Here is a 17,500-nt window from a genome sequence, read left to right on the forward strand (position 1 = left end):
CTCTACATTCTCTAAGTGAAGGGTGAGCTTCCTGACAACAGGACTGGTGATAGAGAATATTCCGTTTGGGCAACTGGTTACTTCACCTAAAATCACAAGTTAATTCTTCAATGAAATGCTTGAATCTTACTGAGGGTGTTCTGCAAGTCAGTAAATGGCTATTTAACATGGTTGTAGAAGAGGCACAAGTATGAGAATCTTGGATAGGAAATGGGTACTTCCTGTTTCTTCTGGACAGTTTATTCTAGGTTGCCAAACGGAATACATGTTCCACTTTTAAAAATGTGAGCATAGGATATGCTTGCCCCATCTGTAGAGTGTATTTAGCAGATTTAAACTGTGACTCTTATTTGCGTACATCTTGTTCTGGGTAAAAGTGATTCCAGTTTAAAATTCAAATGAACTTGTTTGCCCTTTTACAAGTACTCTTTTTTTTTTCTGCAGTTATTGCTTCACAAAGGCAGAACTCAAAGAGGATCCAATATTTCAGTGTGTTATCTGAAACGCACCGGGAACCTGAAGCAATGGAATATTTGATGTCATGGACACGAGAGAAAATCCTGCTTCCTTACAGTGGTTTGAGCCAGTCTTCTATATAGTCTTCAGCCACTTAAATACATTTTTTTTTTAAGATTTTACTTATTTATTTGAGAGAGAGAGTGGGAGAGACAGCACGAGCGTAGGGTGCGGGGCAGAGGGAGAAGCAGACTGTCTACTGAGCAGGGAGCCTGATGTGGGACTCCGAGATCATGACCTCAGCCGAAGGCAGATGCCCAACCAACTGAGCCAGCCAGGTGCCCTAAACACTACATTCTTATGAATGTGCAGTAAGGTTTTTACCTTTTAAAGGAATTTCATGCATCAGCAAGTGGTTTTTATGCCTGAGATGAAGTGGGATGGTGGGGAAAGAAGCCTTTTAAGTCCCTGGAAGCACACCTAGTTTGCCTAAGAGGCCCTGAATCTAGCTAGTTGAAAATAATGTAGTATTTTGCCAATTATTTTTTTTTTAAGATTTTATTTATTTATTTGACAGAGACAGAGACAGCCAGCGAGAGAGGGAACACAAGCAGGGGGAGTGGGAGAGGAAGAAGCAGGCTCATAGCGGAGGAGCCTGATGTGGGGCTCGATCCCACAACACCGGGATCACGCCCTGAGCCGAAGGCAGACGCTTAACCGCTGTGCCACCCAGGCGCCCCTTGCCATTCAATTATTCAACTAGAAATTACTGAGTGTCTGTTATGTGTATGTATGTGTGAGGTACGGAGCATACACAAAACGTATCTTTGCTCTCAAGGAATTCATGGTCTAGTGTAACCGCGTATTTAGAATAACAGAAGTAAGGGGGCACCTGGATGGCTCAGTAAGTTAAGTGCCTGACTTCAGCTCAGGTCATGATCTTGGGGTCCTGGGATAGAGCCCTGTGTCAGTCTCCCCGCTCAGCAGGCAGTCTGCTTCTCCCTCTCCCTCTCCTCGGGCTTGTGCTCTCTCAAAAAAATAAAATCTTTAAAAAAAAAAAAAGACTAACAGAAGTAAGCATAAAAGGCTATGAGACTGGCTGATTAAATCTGCTTCAGAGAGTCTGGGAAGGCTTCACAGTAGTAACACTGGATTGGGTTTTCGAAGGATGAATAGAAGTTTACTAGGTAGATGAGGAATGTGAAAAGAATTAAGGTTGAAGTGAGTTCTAAGAGGAATGCTGGGTGAATGTAGGAGCATAGAATGCTCAGATTAGGACCATAAGTAAGAATATAAGTGATACGACATTATACATGCCCACATAGCTATAGTAAAGGTGCTAGCTTTAAAACCATTCCAAGGTTTTCTGAAATTTTCAATATAAATTCCAAGAAGCTACTGGGCTACATGTGAATTAAAATGAACCTTTGGGGAAAGCCTATTACCAAAAGGTGGGCATGTCTAAAGCTATTTTTTTTCTTTTTTTAAGATTTTATTTTTTTGACAGAGAGCACAAGGAGTAGATAGGGAGAAGCAGGCTCCCCGCTGAGCAGAGTTCGATGCGGGGTTGGATCCCAGAACCCTGAGATCATGACCTGAGCTGAAGGCAGACACTTAATCGACTGAGCCACCCAGGAGCCCCTACAGCTGTCTTAAAAGGAAAATAACGCTCTCTCGCTCATGCTGCGTTGTGGGGGGGAGGGTCAGAGGGAGAGGAAGAGAATCTCAAGCAGGCTCCCGGCTGAGCCCAGAGCCTGACGCTGGGCTAGATCTTAAGACCCTGAGATTGTAACCTGAGCAGAAACCAAGTGTCCCACACTGAACCAACCGAGCCACCCATGTGCCTCAAGAATGCTCTCTTAAAGACAGAAAATATTCAAGAGACCTCCTCGTTGCCTCTAAATTGGAATACTGGTTTGAGCCCAATACTCACTTTCTCCCAGGCTACTGTTTTGACAGATGGAGACAAACCTGAAGTCACTACCACTTGATCTAAGATATGTTCTTGGCATTGCCTGTTTAAGAACTCGGTTAAGATTTTAAGACATTTTCAGAATCTGATCTGTATTCTTGAACTTTAATTACTCTCTAATGCAAATTCTGCTAGCTTAAAAAAATTAGGTATTTTTAATCATCTTCAGATTTTTAGATATGTCCAATTAATACATTTATTTAATTATATAGTGAAAAAATATTTATTCCATAAGAGTTCTTTGCTGTATTTTGCACTAGTCTGTTTCCCCGGTGCCCGGGCACACACTAAACCACCAAATAATTACTTGTTGACTAAAGAAGAATGTAAAAACTTCATTTTCTTCGAGATGTACTGCAGGAAGCTGCAAATCTCAAAGCCCGAATAAGCCAGGTTCCAGCCATGACATTCAGGATTTTTAATAGGTCTATTAAAGAACTTTACTGTTACCGTGCATGAAACGCTTAGCGGTTCTTTTAAAAACCAAATCCCAAAACACAACAAGCTCAAAACCTTTGTAAAGATGATTCACAGCATTTATATATTCTATTTAATATAAGGACTAAAAAACATGAAATTAAATGAACCTTTGGTTGACCTAACACACTTCCCAATTCAGTATTTTCAAAGAACTATGCTAAGTTTTAGGATCTTCAAACGAATCAGGCAAAACAAAACAATCCCTGATCTTTAAAATATGCCAGTTACCTGCTTCTTTTGACGAAAAAAATCAGGAGAAAAGCAGGCAAAACTCTTACTTGGAAAGCAAATTTAAAAGGAAAAAAACGAATCGTCAGCAGCCTCAGCCTGCCGGCCTGGGGTAGCGAAACCTGGTGACGGCAGCCGGGGAAACCTCAATGTCACCCGGTCGCGACGACTACCGCGGGCGAAGGAGCTGCGGCAGTCCGTGCACGCGCACCGCTCGGCGGACGGCGAGCCCGGCGTGTCCAGGTGCCGCGGTGGGCAGAGCCAGTGTCATGGGGCTACAACCCCCGGTAGCCTCCTTCCCCAGGTTGTGCACTACTAGACTCAAGGAGCAGCTGGCTGTGCGTCTCCACCCTCCCCCACACCTACGCCTCAGGCGCACGGGGCACAGTCCCATTCTGGGAGGCGCCACCACATCCCAGCCCGACGCCCCTGCTGCCGCCGGCAACTGCCGGCGGGCGAGTGGGTGGGCCAACTCCAGGAACCCTCGGAAGGGCGGGGGCGAAGGAAGGGGCCCCTCTAGCTGCATCTTCGAAACAGCGTTCCTTGTTCTCGATGGTCCCCGCGCGGCCGTCTTACCAAACGCAATTTCCGGTTCCTTTTAAAGGCCCCACGCTGTGCGCCGCGGCGCGAGAGAGGAAGGTATAAAAGGGAACGAGAGGGCGGGACCGAGGAGGAAGAGGAAAAAAAGCTAGCGGTAGAGGGGGCGGGGAGGCGCAAAGGGCGCGCTCTCGCGTCACGTGACCGGGACGCGCCGTTCTTCCGTCGGCCATTTTAGGTGGTCCGCGGCGGCGCCATTAAAGCGAGGAGGAGGCAAGAGCGGCCGCCGCTGCTGCTTATTCTTTTTTAGTGCAGCTAGAGAGAGCGGGAGTGCGCGCTGCGCGAGTGTGGGAGGCGAGGGGGGCAGGCCAGGGAGAGGCACAGGAGCCTTTGCAGCCGCGCGCGCCTTCTCTGTCTTGTTGTGTGCTTCGCGCGGTAGAGTGGGCGCGCGGCAGCGGCGGGGATTACTTTGCTGCTAGTTTCGGTTCGCGGCAGCGGCGGGTGTAGTCTCGGCGGCGGCGGAGGCAGTAGCACTATGTCGGAGGAGCAGTTCGGCGGGGACGGGGCGGCGGCGGCGGCAACGGCGGCGGTAGGCGGCTCGGCGGGCGAGCAAGAGGGAGCCATGGTGGCGGCGGCGCAGGGGGCAGCGGCGGCGGCGGGAAGTGGAGCCGGGACCGGGGGCGGAACCGCGGCTGGAGGCACCGAAGGGGGCACCGCCGAGTCGGAAGGGGCGAAGATCGATGCCAGTAAGAACGAGGAGGATGAAGGGTGAGTAAGAGGCGACCCGGGATAGTCAGGCCCAACTCGTTCCCCCCTCCCCCTCCCTATCCCCCGCCATTAGGCCTCGTTCCCGCTCTCTGCCCGCCCTCCAGCCCACCATGCAGTCTCCTTGCACAGTCTCCCCTTTTCTACGCTGGGTTCCCCAGGGCTTTCATTTCCTTCTCCCCCTGACTGCTTATCGCCCCCTCCCCCATCACACACGTTTCCACCTTTAGCCGTCACCATGCTGCTCCCTGGCCCGCCCTCCTTCCCTCCCTCGCCTTGGGTCTCCTCCCACCGACTTAGCCGCCAGGATTTTTTCCCGCCCGTCTAGGGGTACCTTTTTTCTTGCTCCGCTGTCCCCTTCCTTCCTTGTTTATTAAAGTCCCAGGCATAAAGATAGACACAGAAGGTTTTATGCCGGGACAGCTAAGGTTTAAATGGGTCGTCCACTTTAGCATCCCGAGGTGCTGCGATTCTTTATAGGCACATGCTTTGGGGAACCTGTAAGCTGCCCACTCTGCTCCTCCCCCCTCGGCTTCAGGCCGAATGTATTTTGTATTTCGGATAAGTTTGTTCTCAATTTCTTTTTCCACAATACACTGTCGAACAACGGCTTGCGTATTTAGGCCCTGCTTTTCAGCTTACGGAACATACTGGGCCTGGTGATATTCCCTGAATCTCTTGTTGTTGGTACGTTCGTTTTGCTCCATGAGCTTTCGTTAAGTTCCTTGTCGGCGGGGCCTGCACTTGACTGTGGAGCTGTTTCTACCTTCAGCTTGCTGGCTGCCCTTCCCCCACCCCGCGGAGTTATTCTAACCGCGTACCCTTTTCGCGCCCTCAGCTATTGGGTTCTTCAACTGTTCATACAGATTGTAACCTTACTTTTTATGTGCAGTTTCCATTTTTTTACACCCCACCCCAGGATCCTTTTTTGGTCTCTCTTGATTTCTCCTTCCCGCTCTCTTACCCACTGTTGAAGGAGGCCCACCAGCCGCCTTTCGTAAAATGAACAAATCGTTTATTGTGCTATGGCATGATTTTTTTTGTTGTTGTTGCAGTTTTTAAAGTACTGACTTGTTCCCTCCAATTGGAATGAGTTGTGTATATTATTTAAGCTGCATGTGATATGTTAGAATGCAGCATTTGGGAGCGGGAGCATAATACAGGAGTTACCAGGAGGGACTAAATCGAGGCTCTTGGTTAGGTTTTCTTACTCCCGTTACTGACCGCTGATCTTGGGTTAACGCATCTATTCCCTTTTGTTATGGGGGGATGTGTCTGTGATTTTTATTTCAGTATAACAAGGAGAAAGGTGTGGGGGAAAAATAAGCAATAAAATGTCACTTTAATCCATCCAGTATTAGAAAACATGATTTCCTTTATTGGGAAAAAGCACAAGATTTGGAGGGTGGGAAAGAGAAGCAGCACTTCAGAATGTCGAGTTTAATCTCAGCCCAGGCAGACGTGTCAGGCTGATTGTGCTGGTTTGGGGAGAATGGAGGTGGGATGGGAAACTGAATTTACTTAATTTTGAATTACATATAGTTTAAGAAAGGAATAAGTTAAATATTTGGAAACTTAAGCCCTTAACATTTTGGTTTTTATTTTCTGAATTCTGTTCTTTGGACAGAGGCACCAAAATGATTAATTGTATAACTTGCTGTTTGGGGCAGGCTTTAGCCCTGATTTTTCAAATCACAAAGCTGCTACCCTTGTAGTTACCTACTGTTGAACTGAAGTGTAAATGAATTAAAGTTTTTAGCCCTAACAATGTCAAAAACTAAAACTAGAATTTTGATTGGTTGCTGTACCGGTTGTTAATTCCCTAGCCATTCAAACTCCTCCCCACGACACTCTGAAGCAGCGACGGCACAGCGGGAAGAATGGTAAAACTTTTAAATTTTATTTCTGTATTATAAAGGTTTCAGTAGTCATAACATGCAGAGGCTGTGTATTGATTAGTTGCCCATTGATCCCCCAGGAAGTTCTAGACATAGTACAGTAGGATATCTTGTGCCTGGGATATAAAATCTTTATAGGCATCGTGTGTGATCTTTGGGCAAAATTAATGCCATTATATGGTCTTTGGTCTGTGGTAATGCATGTAATTGTGGTTTGGCTAATTAAAACAGTATAATTAGTAATACTGATATTTTTGAACAAAAAATAATACCATAATTTCAAATTTGATTTTTTTGTTAAGACAGATATTTTTGTTGGAATTCTAAGTTTAATGTTAAATATGAAGGTTACTTGATATAAAATCTTGTGTGTTTAAAATGTCTTGCATGCTCTACCGAAATATTCTGGATATGTGAAAAGTAAAACAATTTTTAAAGTAGTGTTGTGTGTGTGTATTATGGAAAAATGTATTTTATCTTCAACCATATTTGTAAGTAGAACTTTAATAACAATTGGATATGTACTATTCAGAGGCGGGCTGATGTGGTTTTTCGCTACAGCTCTTATCAGATTTTTTATTTTCTGTGCGATTTGTTTGGAATGTCAATTACAGTTGGTTCACATGTACCTGAAATTGCATGACTTCTCCGTGGAAGAATGGTAGATTATTGTTCTTTTTATCCTTCCCCTTCCCCTAAATGTCAGTCTTTCTGCTTTTAGGATTGATTTTGAGTTTTCCAGGAGTTTGTCCACCATCACTGGAGTTTAGAGGGTCAATAATTTGTAGAAAGTTGACTTAGCTATACAAACTACATTCTATTTTAAGGGCCCAATTGGGATAATATTTAAATTTTACACGAGCTTCACTTACTACTGTATTCTCCTCCGTTGAAATCTGTCTGGTTTTATATTGCAGATAAAGCTGACTGGAAATAGGCAAAAGGGAAAAGTAAAAAGACTGGGGTCAGAGATTGACATACAGAATAAAATGTTTTTGATGAAAATTAATCCATTTGGCACTGTGATAGTTCATTTTCACTGCCAGCTAATCGTGGCAAACTAAAGAAGATTAAACTGTCACTATACCTGACTTTTTTACTATATTACATGTTTCAAATCTTATGTAAGCAGTTATTTTCAGTGATTAAAAAGGACCATAAACTTAGGTTTGAGATCACTGCTATGATTCTTGTAAGAATTATTCTTGCCCTGCTACCCAATAATGTAAGCTTACAAGTTTTTTGAATGACCTCTTAGGAAAAGTGGACAATTAAATATTTATAGTTAGTGAACATTTTAGAATATGACCTATTTTCATTTTTCTGAAAACAGGATTTAACTGAGGTTTATTTTAAGTTTACATTTAACAAATAATGTTTTTGTTTTTACGGTGTAATATTTGACTTTATAAAATTACTGCTTAATCACCTAGCCTCGTCCTGTTACAGATACTCTTGTTTTTCTTTTTGGTGTGTGCACTTGTCACTCTATCTGTTCCTTTCTCTGACTCCCAGTTTGAGAGAGACTGTGCAGCAGTTTCATAATAGTCTCAGGAATGAGGATAAGACTGGCTTTACTAGATATAAAATCATCCAAATTGATGGGTTAAACACATTTCTGTATGCATTCCTTTTTACAATTTTAATTTGAGAATAAAGTTACTACAATATGATCCTTAAAATTTTAAAAATGAGTTTGTTGTGCACTCAAGGTTTTTTTTATGGTGAATATAAGAATAAACAGCTATTCTTAGGAGGGCATGCCTATTATATCTGTTTGTGGATGTTTCCACATTTCAGACCTTTGGAATAATTTATTCATTTCCATAATAAAATACTTTCCTGAGATCATCTCATTTTAATCTTTCCAACTTTAACATCCCTGGTTTTTACTTGTAAGCAGTTGCGCTGGAATTTCCTATTTTTGTGTGGGTTCATGTTCTTTACAGGGCTGCAGTTCTTTTAGGATAGGTAACTTAAAGTTACTTTGTGTGGGGCAAAATACACATGCCATGTAGCAGAGCTACCTGGAGGAGAGTTAAGTATCAAGATAAGTGGAAAACTATAATACTGTTAGCTTTCAGACAGTTTTATAAGGTAGGTACATTGACTTGCCTGCATTGGATTTGGCAGGAAGCAAAATAATTCCGTTCAGTTATCAGCCAAAGTACAGGAGTACTCCTTGTCTAATAACAGGGCAGTAGATCTGGACCTATGACCATTAGTGTCTAAGCTCATGGGATTTCTTCCTGTTTGGGAATTTTGTAAATTAATTTTGCTGTCGACTGCTCTCTGATTTTTAAGAAATGGGCGTACACGTTTTTGTTTTAAATATTTGAGATTATAATGTACACCCTAGTGCTTTTGGGGCATTCTGAAAGTTGCTTTATAAAACAGTTAACTTTTAAAGCAGTCTCATACCTAATTTACTGGTCTTCAATTCAGTAAAGTTGGGTTTATTGTAAGTTGAGACCCTGAGTGGATGGTCTGAATTTTAGTGTTCTTTGGAACCTTTAACAAGTTTCTAGTATTAAAATTGCTGAAATTGATGCTCCCAAGTCTCAAGATGATGAACTTATAAGGGTAGAGGAGTATTCTTTTCATTTCAAATTATGGAAGATACAAAATCACCTGACCTTAAGGGTTTGGAATTGGAGAAAATCATTGTGGTTTTTTTCAGTGCTGCCTTTTGAGATAAATCTACTTGGCCTGAAGCCTGGGTTTTTTTCCTCCAAGTCATGTGACTTCTATAAACTAAGTATGTTTAATGTGTATTTTTAATATTGCCTGGGTATTCTGTCCTCTGTAAGGCTGCTCTAATTTAAGAAAGTTTTGAACCTACTCTTGGGGTGTGTGATTTGTGGCCAATATGGAGGATGATTAGTTTGAGTCTTCAAGCAATATGTGCTATGCTTGAAAGCATTTAAAAAGGAATAGAATAATAACCTTTTTCCTATTCCACTTAAAGCTGTGCACCTCAAGTGTGTGTGCAGATTGACAAATGGAGTGAAACAACTTCTGTTAGTCCAAGATTTGACTTTAGTTCTGCTTCAACGTTTTAGTAGATAGGGCACTGAACTGGATGCTGGAAGCGTGGGATCTGTTTCTGTTACTTCACTTCCAACAGTGTGGTCTCAGGTAATATAACATGTTTGTTACTTGGTTTGCTGATCTATGTGTTGGAAACAATGCTCACCACAGGAAGATTGACTACATAGCCTGCTTTCATAGCTTGTGTGTGTTTATCCGGTGCCTTAATAGTTGATACTGCCAGTGATTTACTCCTGTGGAGTAAAGGTAAGCATGTTTTAGTTTCTGGAGTATTAAATTGTATATTGGAGCTAGACATTTAAGATTATTTGGGGGTGGGGAAACTTGTAATGCTGGTAGTGTTTGGCCAGTAACCAGGGTGGTGGTTGTAAGTATTGGGTCATGTCCTGTAAACTCCTGCTTATCCAGACTTGAAACTACCACACAGTTCAAACAGCTAGGAAATTTTCCCTCTCTCCCTTTAGTCTTGTAAGAAAGATAGAGGAAAAACTATCAGCAAGTACACTCAGAAAGCAACCAATAGGCAATGTTATGGAATCAATCTTCCGTAATTTTTCCTTTTTACTGTTAAAAAGTAATGTGATTTTAAAGCATTGGAAGAGTCTAAAATTATATCAAGAATGGTGAAAATTATTTTCTGAGTTTAGTGTTCGTATCTAAATTGATTTCCAATAGAAGACTACAGAATTGTTAGTGTGTAGTAATCTCAGTTAACCAGAACCTTAATCTCTAGGTTAAGGAAACCCCATTCCTTAACCTTTAGGTAGATGGGAGTTTACCTTCTAAAGCTGATAGAGAGTTTATTTTAAAAGTGAAAATACAGGAAGTCATTCCTTCCATGGTATGAAAGGAAAAGGGGGAGATTTTTGGGTTAAACATTTAAAGTTTACTTAAAACTTGTCATCTTATTAGCTATTATGTTTTCAACCTAATTATCATTTTTAGTCATTTAGGTTCATTCTAAAGTATGAAGTAGTAATGAGATTTAATATGCTAGGTTAGAGGAGTTAATCTTTATTGACTTGTTAAAAGTTTGTCAGTTTGTTTTGGGAAGGTATTTTTTGTACAGATTCTGAAATGATTACCCTACCATGTGGTACTATCTAGTTGTAAAAAAGTAACCCCTGCCTCCCGTTATAGGTAGTTACCTAACTTTAAAGTAAATCTATACTTTCTGGCAGCTCTTTCTGCCCACAGGTCCTGTCCTGTGCTTTAACAAAACCACCTTTCTGCACCAAAAAAAAATCCCAATAAATAAATCTGTACTTTTTAAGGAAAAATAATGATTTTATATGTGTTGGTGGGATTTCCCTTATATTTTGTCATTTCAGGATTTTAAAGGAACAATTTTAACAATAAAATACCGAAAATTTAAAACGAGTTAGTGATATGCTTGAAAGTTACTCTGAAAGCAGTGACAGTGATTGGCCAGTCATGTTATGTACTTGAAATATATATCAGATTGACATTGTTTTTTTTTTTTTAAACTGTCAGAACTTGTTATGAAACCACATATGGAAAATAATGAGTTGTCAGGAAGTGTTTGAAAGTTACAGAATATTATTTTGGCCCTATTTCAAAATAGGGAGGGAGTGTAAATGGTGTTTATCATTTTACCTTGAGTAAGGTTTTTCACAGTAGAGCCTTCTTAGAAGTATCTTTAAATAAAAAACTGTTGACTTTTGGAGTATTAAATCTAGTGATCTCAGTAATACAGAGAATAAGTTTCTTTGGGTGTGAAAAAAACAGGAGTATTACATCAACATTTTCATCAGCCAGCACTGCTCCATATGTATTACCTTTTATATTTTGAAATTCCTTGCTAAATACTGGCATTTACGTGGAGTATAGACAAGTCACTGAGATGGTTTTTTAACTACATTTTATTTAAGATTTTTTTTTAGGCAACTAATTTCTAGTCTGTATTTTTTACATAGGATATTTAAACGTTTTGGGTTAAGTCTATATCTACAATCTTCATATCCATTTACATAAGACCTCATTCTGGCTTTTTCCTCTTAATGTTGATGACTTCATAGAGCCCATGCAGATTTTTTAAAAATTAAGGTAATGAGTAAATGAAAACATTGCTCTGTTAAATTATATTTAAATTGTTCTCTACCCCTTCTAAATAATTTTTTATTGAGCACTTGGGAAATTCCAGACTATGTTCTGTGCCTTTTAAGTGTATTTACTCCTTTATTTTATTATTATTATTTTTTTAAAGTAAGGTCCATGCCCAATGTGGGGCTTGAACTCAGCTCTGATTTCAGGAGTCTCATGGTCTGTCGACTGAGCCCGTCAGCACCCCTGTGTTTGCTCATTTAAACCTTACTGAAGATTCATGAAATAGGCCCTTCGTCCTCTCATTTACAGATGAGGAAACAGTCTTGGGCTTTTGTTTTCCTGAGGGTCATACAGTTAATACATGATGGAGGTAGGATTTACACTCAGGTGGTTTGGCTTCCTCTAAATTTACTTGAGAGTGTTCCACTAAACAGTCTAAATTCCTAAATGACATTGGATAGCATTTGGAAAGTCATCCGCACCAAGTTACATAATTTTATGTGCATCGTTTAATATTATAATATGGTGTAATATCAGTACCTTTAAAAGCAAGGAGATTTCAGTTGTTGAGTAGGTGTTTTAAATTGAATACTATATTGCCTCTGGGGTGCTAAATAGCGTAGTGGGATTAAGAAGTTAAACTATCAGTAAAATACTGTAGATGAAGTCCTGTGTTTCTATTAGGATTGTTGATTTCACTTACAACTAAGGATGAAATTTTAAACTTGTGTTGGAGGATTAGGGGCCCATTTTTGTTGCTACTTGAACAAGTCTTGTGACTAAGTTTTACCTTGGCTGCTTAGGATTTTCTGAAGTTCTGTCTCCCTCATTGTAAGTGTTAGCACAACTCTGCAGGAGTGACAGCAACTTGAAATTCACTTTTGGTATTCAAGGCAGCAGAGGTAATCTGGATGGACAATAGGTTCTGTGCTTTAAGCAAAATAAGTATATCTTATGCCATCTCATAATTTGAGAGAGCGTGTCAGAATGCTAGTTCTGAGAGGCTAAAATAAAAATAACAGGCCTTTTCTTGCTTTATTCTACCATTATATCTTGGTGTATCTACTGAATAAAGATTTGATGGATTTAACATGTTCCATTTAGTAAGGATGGAATGATTTGGAACAGTTTGTGTTCATTGTAGGATTTACCTGTCTGGCTATCAGTTGTGTGGCAGCCTTCCTTGTTAGAGCAGCTAAAGCTATAGCACTTTGGGGCTGCCAAAATGGCAATGCATTTGTCTCAAAGAGCCACTTAGGCTCTTGCTCTGAGGCTGTTCTTTCTTTATGCAAAATTTGCCCGTGTTCAGGTGCTGGCTACCCACCCCACAGAATGGAAGGGGCGGGGTGGATTTAACAGCAACTGGTGATTAACCTGGCAAAAATGAAAAATAAAACTTGTTAAAAGTACTAAGAAATGAGACGGACTAAGTGTATTAATAGTTCTCTCATTTCAGAAGAGCCTTTGGGCATGCTACAGTAGCTAGTATAAATCAGTGGTGACTGACCTGTACAGTGTTTGAATCATGATTACTGTATTTAAGAAGGCAGACGTGTGTGATGTGTTGTAGAAAAAAAAAATTCATCCCAAATAATTGAAGGTTAAAAAACAACTGGGGAGATATTGGAAGGCAGCAGTGTTTTTAAAAAAGGTGGAATATTTGGCTCATTCTCTAAAGGTGCTGGATAGCTGAAGTTTTACTATGTATTTTGCTCTAGTTTTTTGAGAAACAGTTAGGATTCTGTGTAATATGTATAAATTATAGTTGACCAGACTTTTAATATTCCGTCCAAAGGGGATTTGATTGTTAGGAAAAGCAGCATCTTCAGTGACCTTTTAGCTTTAAGGTAGTAGGCAAATTTAACAACTTCTGTACTAACAGACTGTATTAAAGGTGGGAAGTTTTTTATAGAGAGTTCTTTATTGGGCCAGTTGATGAGTTAGTATGCTTATCCAGTATTTAAGAAAACGGACTTTCTATGCTGTGAAAACATTTGGGGCTTGTGAATAATAATAGGACATGCCTCATTCATGGGGTTATAATTTATTTCTTTGTAATTATTTTGTTTTTTAAATAATTTCAAATCAAGGACACTAACCCAGTATAAACTTTGCCTTGGTTAAATAAAATCAAAACTAATTCTGTCTTGATATATGAGGAACTGATCAGGCAAAATATTCTTGCCCTTCGACTTTAGCTTTTTAAAACAAGGCTTTTGTTATTGTATTCTCTTCAGGCTGAAATAATTTCATACTGTTAAATTATTGATGGAAAATTTTTGTAATAACAGAAGGTGGTAATTCAGTAGTTAAATTTCAACTTACTTGAAATTGTTTCTGTTCTAGAATTGCCACAGATACCTGAGCAAGAGGTCATTGCTTTATAGTTTGTTCTTTCTCATCTTTAAAAATACAGCAGTGTCCTTACCTTGAAAGGGTAAATGTTGCTAATGAACTTTCATTTATGAAGGAAGTGCTCTGGATCTTTAGGTTATAAAAGTAAAGTGTTTTTAAGGCATACGTTTAAGTGACAAGGATTGGATTTTAGAAAGTGCATTATTTGAATGAAAGAAAATGTAATTGAGAATAACTTTTTTCCGTGAAATTGGCAATAAACATTAAAAACTACCTATACAATATCATGGGTGTTTTTGTTATGTTCATTTGAATATAAAATACAGAAAGGGGTTAATTAGGGTTACTTCAAGAATGGAGATTTTATTAGAGGAAGTCCTAAAGTTAAGCATATAAATGACCCAGCTTTACGTTATGATACATGTACTAATCGAAAACTTAACCTGAAATGGGAAGCACAGTATATACTGAAAGTAAGACTTCTTTTGCCTTATGAGTTCATTTTGTCATCAGAACCAAAAACAAGTCTATGGTAAGATAGTAAGATCAGTAACACCTCAGTTAATCTGGCATCTTTAGGGGAGAAGCAGAACGAGATCTCATTCTAGGGACACGATTGGCCTCTTGTTGCAAGAATTGGATTTAGTGGCAATATCCTAAAAGCCCACAAGATGGAGATGTTACCTGCTTTAATTTCTATCTGGAGCTGAAAGTTAGTACCACATCCCCATCCCTACCACAGTTACAAAGATGAGAAATCATTGAGCAAGTGTGAATTTATTCCCGTAAAATTGTTAGCTTTCACATAACAAATTCTGACAGTTTACCCTTAAAATAAAAATCTCCAGTCCTGTCTCTTTAAAGGGTAGGAGTTTGTGTGTAAGCTCTTTGGGGTGGGCTAAGGGATGGCAGAGGGGGCAGATGTAAAAGCAATGAGCTGCCAAGTCTGAGCTTTGTAGCATTTTGCTGCAATAAAAATAATACTTGACCTGAGGGGTTTTGTTTTTGTTTTTTTGAGTATTTATATTTGGTCTTAAAGTGTTCTGGTGGTTTCCACTTACCACCGGTCATTTTTTAGCATCTTCAAGGTTTAAATATTTTATTGCTGGTTAACTGAGGTTCTACTGTAAATAAATCATATGTTAATTAGTGGATTGTGCTTCAATGGGTAATTTTTGTTCACTAAATTTATATTTTTGTCTTTATCGAGGACTCTTAGCACATCAAAAAACTTAGCTTACAACTTAATTGTGAGACTTAGAATTTTCCATTTTATGTGCTAAGAGTTTCGTTAATGGGAGAACGGTTAAATACAAAGCTTCAGCATAGACATGCTGGTTGCTGTGATCAGTGGGGATTGCATAGCCCTTTTGCAAGTTTAATGAAGATCTGGAAGAGAAATTTGAAGCTAAAATTCTGTGTTTTGCGGTTAACCAATATTTGACTTGTAATTTAAGACTTAAACGTGTAGTATTTTTACATTAGGGTTACATTTATCTTTCTGACAAGTAAAAAAGAATTTGCTGCTTCCTCACTATTATAGTTATGCAGATGCAGCAGTAATAAGCAAAACTTGACAAAACTGGAATGGGGTGTTTTGATACATGGTAATATAGGAAGAGTGACATTATTAAGCTGCCCAGTAAATTGGTGCAGTTTGGGAAAGGTATTGTTACGATACTTAAGGCAAAGTTTATTTATTTGTTTTTAGCATTTTAATATTACTTTTTGTCTTTACAGGAAAATGTTTATAGGAGGCCTTAGCTGGGACACTACAAAGAAAGATCTGAAGGACTACTTCTCCAAATTTGGTGAAGTTGTAGACTGCACTCTGAAGTTAGATCCTATCACAGGGCGATCAAGGGGTTTTGGCTTTGTGCTATTTAAAGAGTCGGAGAGTGTAGATAAGGTATTGTGTTATGTGTTCTGATCGGTTAATAATGTAAGATGTGGATAGTTTGATACACTAATTTCCCCGTTTGTGATTTCCCCTTTTGCAGTATATGAGGGAAGAGCTGTAGTTCTTAACCAGTATATTTTATGAAGAGTCCTTTAATTGTTTACTGAATACCTTCTATATGCCAGGCTGTACATGAAAAAAATAACTTTAAAAATGCTGAGACTTAAAGACATCTGATTAAAAGGATGATTTGTGACAAGTTAACAGAAGTATAGATTTTGAAATTTCTTGGACTAAGGGAAAGTAGCAGTCATGTTTATGTTGTTGACAGTTAAAAGCGAGATGGTTTTCTAGTAATTAATTAGATTTGTGTCTCCCCTCCCCATTCTTACTGACACTTAGGTTTGAACACTGTTCTATGTTAGCTGATGTCATATCACCATAATTTGACGGTTTAGTTATGAGCAAGTCAGCATATACCTGGCATTAGCTATATTTATAATTATTAAGTAAGTTAATAATCTGAACTTCAATTAAGATACATACTTAAATGAAAACCTTCAATTTCCTTAGGTCATGGATCAGAAAGAACATAAATTGAATGGGAAGGTGATTGATCCTAAAAGGGCCAAAGCCATGAAAACAAAAGAACCTGTTAAAAAAATTTTTGTTGGTGGCCTTTCTCCAGATACACCTGAAGAGAAAATAAGGGAGTACTTTGGTGGTTTTGGTGAGGTATGTGATAATGTTTTGACCCAGTTTTTGTCAAAATCAGTGTGAATATAATTGTCACATTATATTTTCAAAGTTGGTAAGAAGTTTGGACTAATTATGTGATTTGTTTTGAAAGAAGGATATTGTAAATCGTTGCCAGATCTTTGAAGGTTTGATGATTGGATTTTTCTCATTTATTGAATGTACAGGGTACACAAAGATGAGATAGACATTCTTACCTTGAGGAATTTACCAAATGTGTAGAAGAAATAAAAATAGAAACATGAGGAAGGGGGGGGGCGCCTGGGTGGCTCAGTCGTTAAGCGTCTGCCTTCGGCTCAGGGCGTGATCCCGGCGTTATGGGATCGAGCCCCACATGGGGCTCCTCTGCTGGGGGCCTGCTTCTTCCTCTCCTACTCCCCCTGCTTGTGTTCCCTCTCTCACTGGCTGTCTCTCTGTCAAATAAATAAATAAAATCTTAAAAAAAAAAAAAAAAGAAAGAAACATGAGGAAGAAACCCAGATTGGATTACCTGAGATATTAGCAGGAAATGATTCAGTTGAGAATAGGAAAGGAATGCTTTAAGAATAGGATATAGTGCTTTCTCAATTAAAAAAAAACCATGTATATGTGCAAATTTTATGAGTCTAATTCTAGACTTAGTGAAACCAAAGTTCCTTTTGTGAGTTAATGATTTAAAGCTAAGATGAGAAATTTGTGGCTTTGCATGCCAGATACAGCCTGTAGACATCTTTTGCTTGATTTAAACAGCATGTTTCGTTGTTTGTATTTAGGTTGAGATATTTCCCATACATAATTTGGATATCTAGCTTTTCCTTAAATATTTGCAAGAGCAAGCGACATTGGAACTGCCTTCTTGCATGGCAGTAGCCCTCTAAGATGCGAATAGCAGCCTCCACCTTTGGTTAGTTATATGTTCTCCAGTTTTCAGTGGTCCTCATCACCCCCAATTTTTTTCCCCAAATGCAGTCATCTTTCTCCTGTTTTTCTTAAAATTGACTGTTGCCTTCTGTTCTTGGTCGGCATTTGAGTTTGTGACCCTTGAATGAAGTAGCA

The 17,500-nt window shown here is 39.5% G+C and overlaps 1 protein-coding gene across 6 annotated transcripts in view; it reads left to right on the forward strand.

The window, feature by feature from the left end:
* The first annotated feature begins 3,917 nt into the window (after positions 1-3,917).
* Positions 3,918-17,500, forward strand: part of HNRNPD (heterogeneous nuclear ribonucleoprotein D) — a 17,428-nt gene continuing 3,845 nt past the window's right edge. For 2 of the 6 annotated variants that reach the window (XR_005833461.1, XM_040625146.1), the window contains exons 1-4: positions 3,919-4,441; positions 6,265-6,321; positions 15,550-15,718; positions 16,283-16,444. Coding sequence is in view for 4 of the 6 variants with exons in the window: in XM_040625146.1 (XP_040481080.1) it covers positions 4,209-4,441; positions 6,265-6,321; positions 15,550-15,718; positions 16,283-16,444 (621 nt within the window). In the remaining 2 variants the exon portion in view is untranslated. Of the gene's footprint in view, positions 4,442-6,264; positions 6,322-15,549; positions 15,719-16,282; positions 16,445-17,500 lie in introns of all 6 variants that reach the window. The other 4 variants (XR_005833459.1, XM_040625148.1, XM_040625147.1 and 1 more) reach the window with 4 other exon arrangements.

Source organism: Ursus maritimus, unplaced genomic scaffold (genome assembly GCF_017311325.1).
Source record: "Ursus maritimus isolate PB19 unplaced genomic scaffold, ASM1731132v1 scaffold_8, whole genome shotgun sequence".
NCBI lineage: Eukaryota > Metazoa > Chordata > Mammalia > Carnivora > Ursidae > Ursus > Ursus maritimus.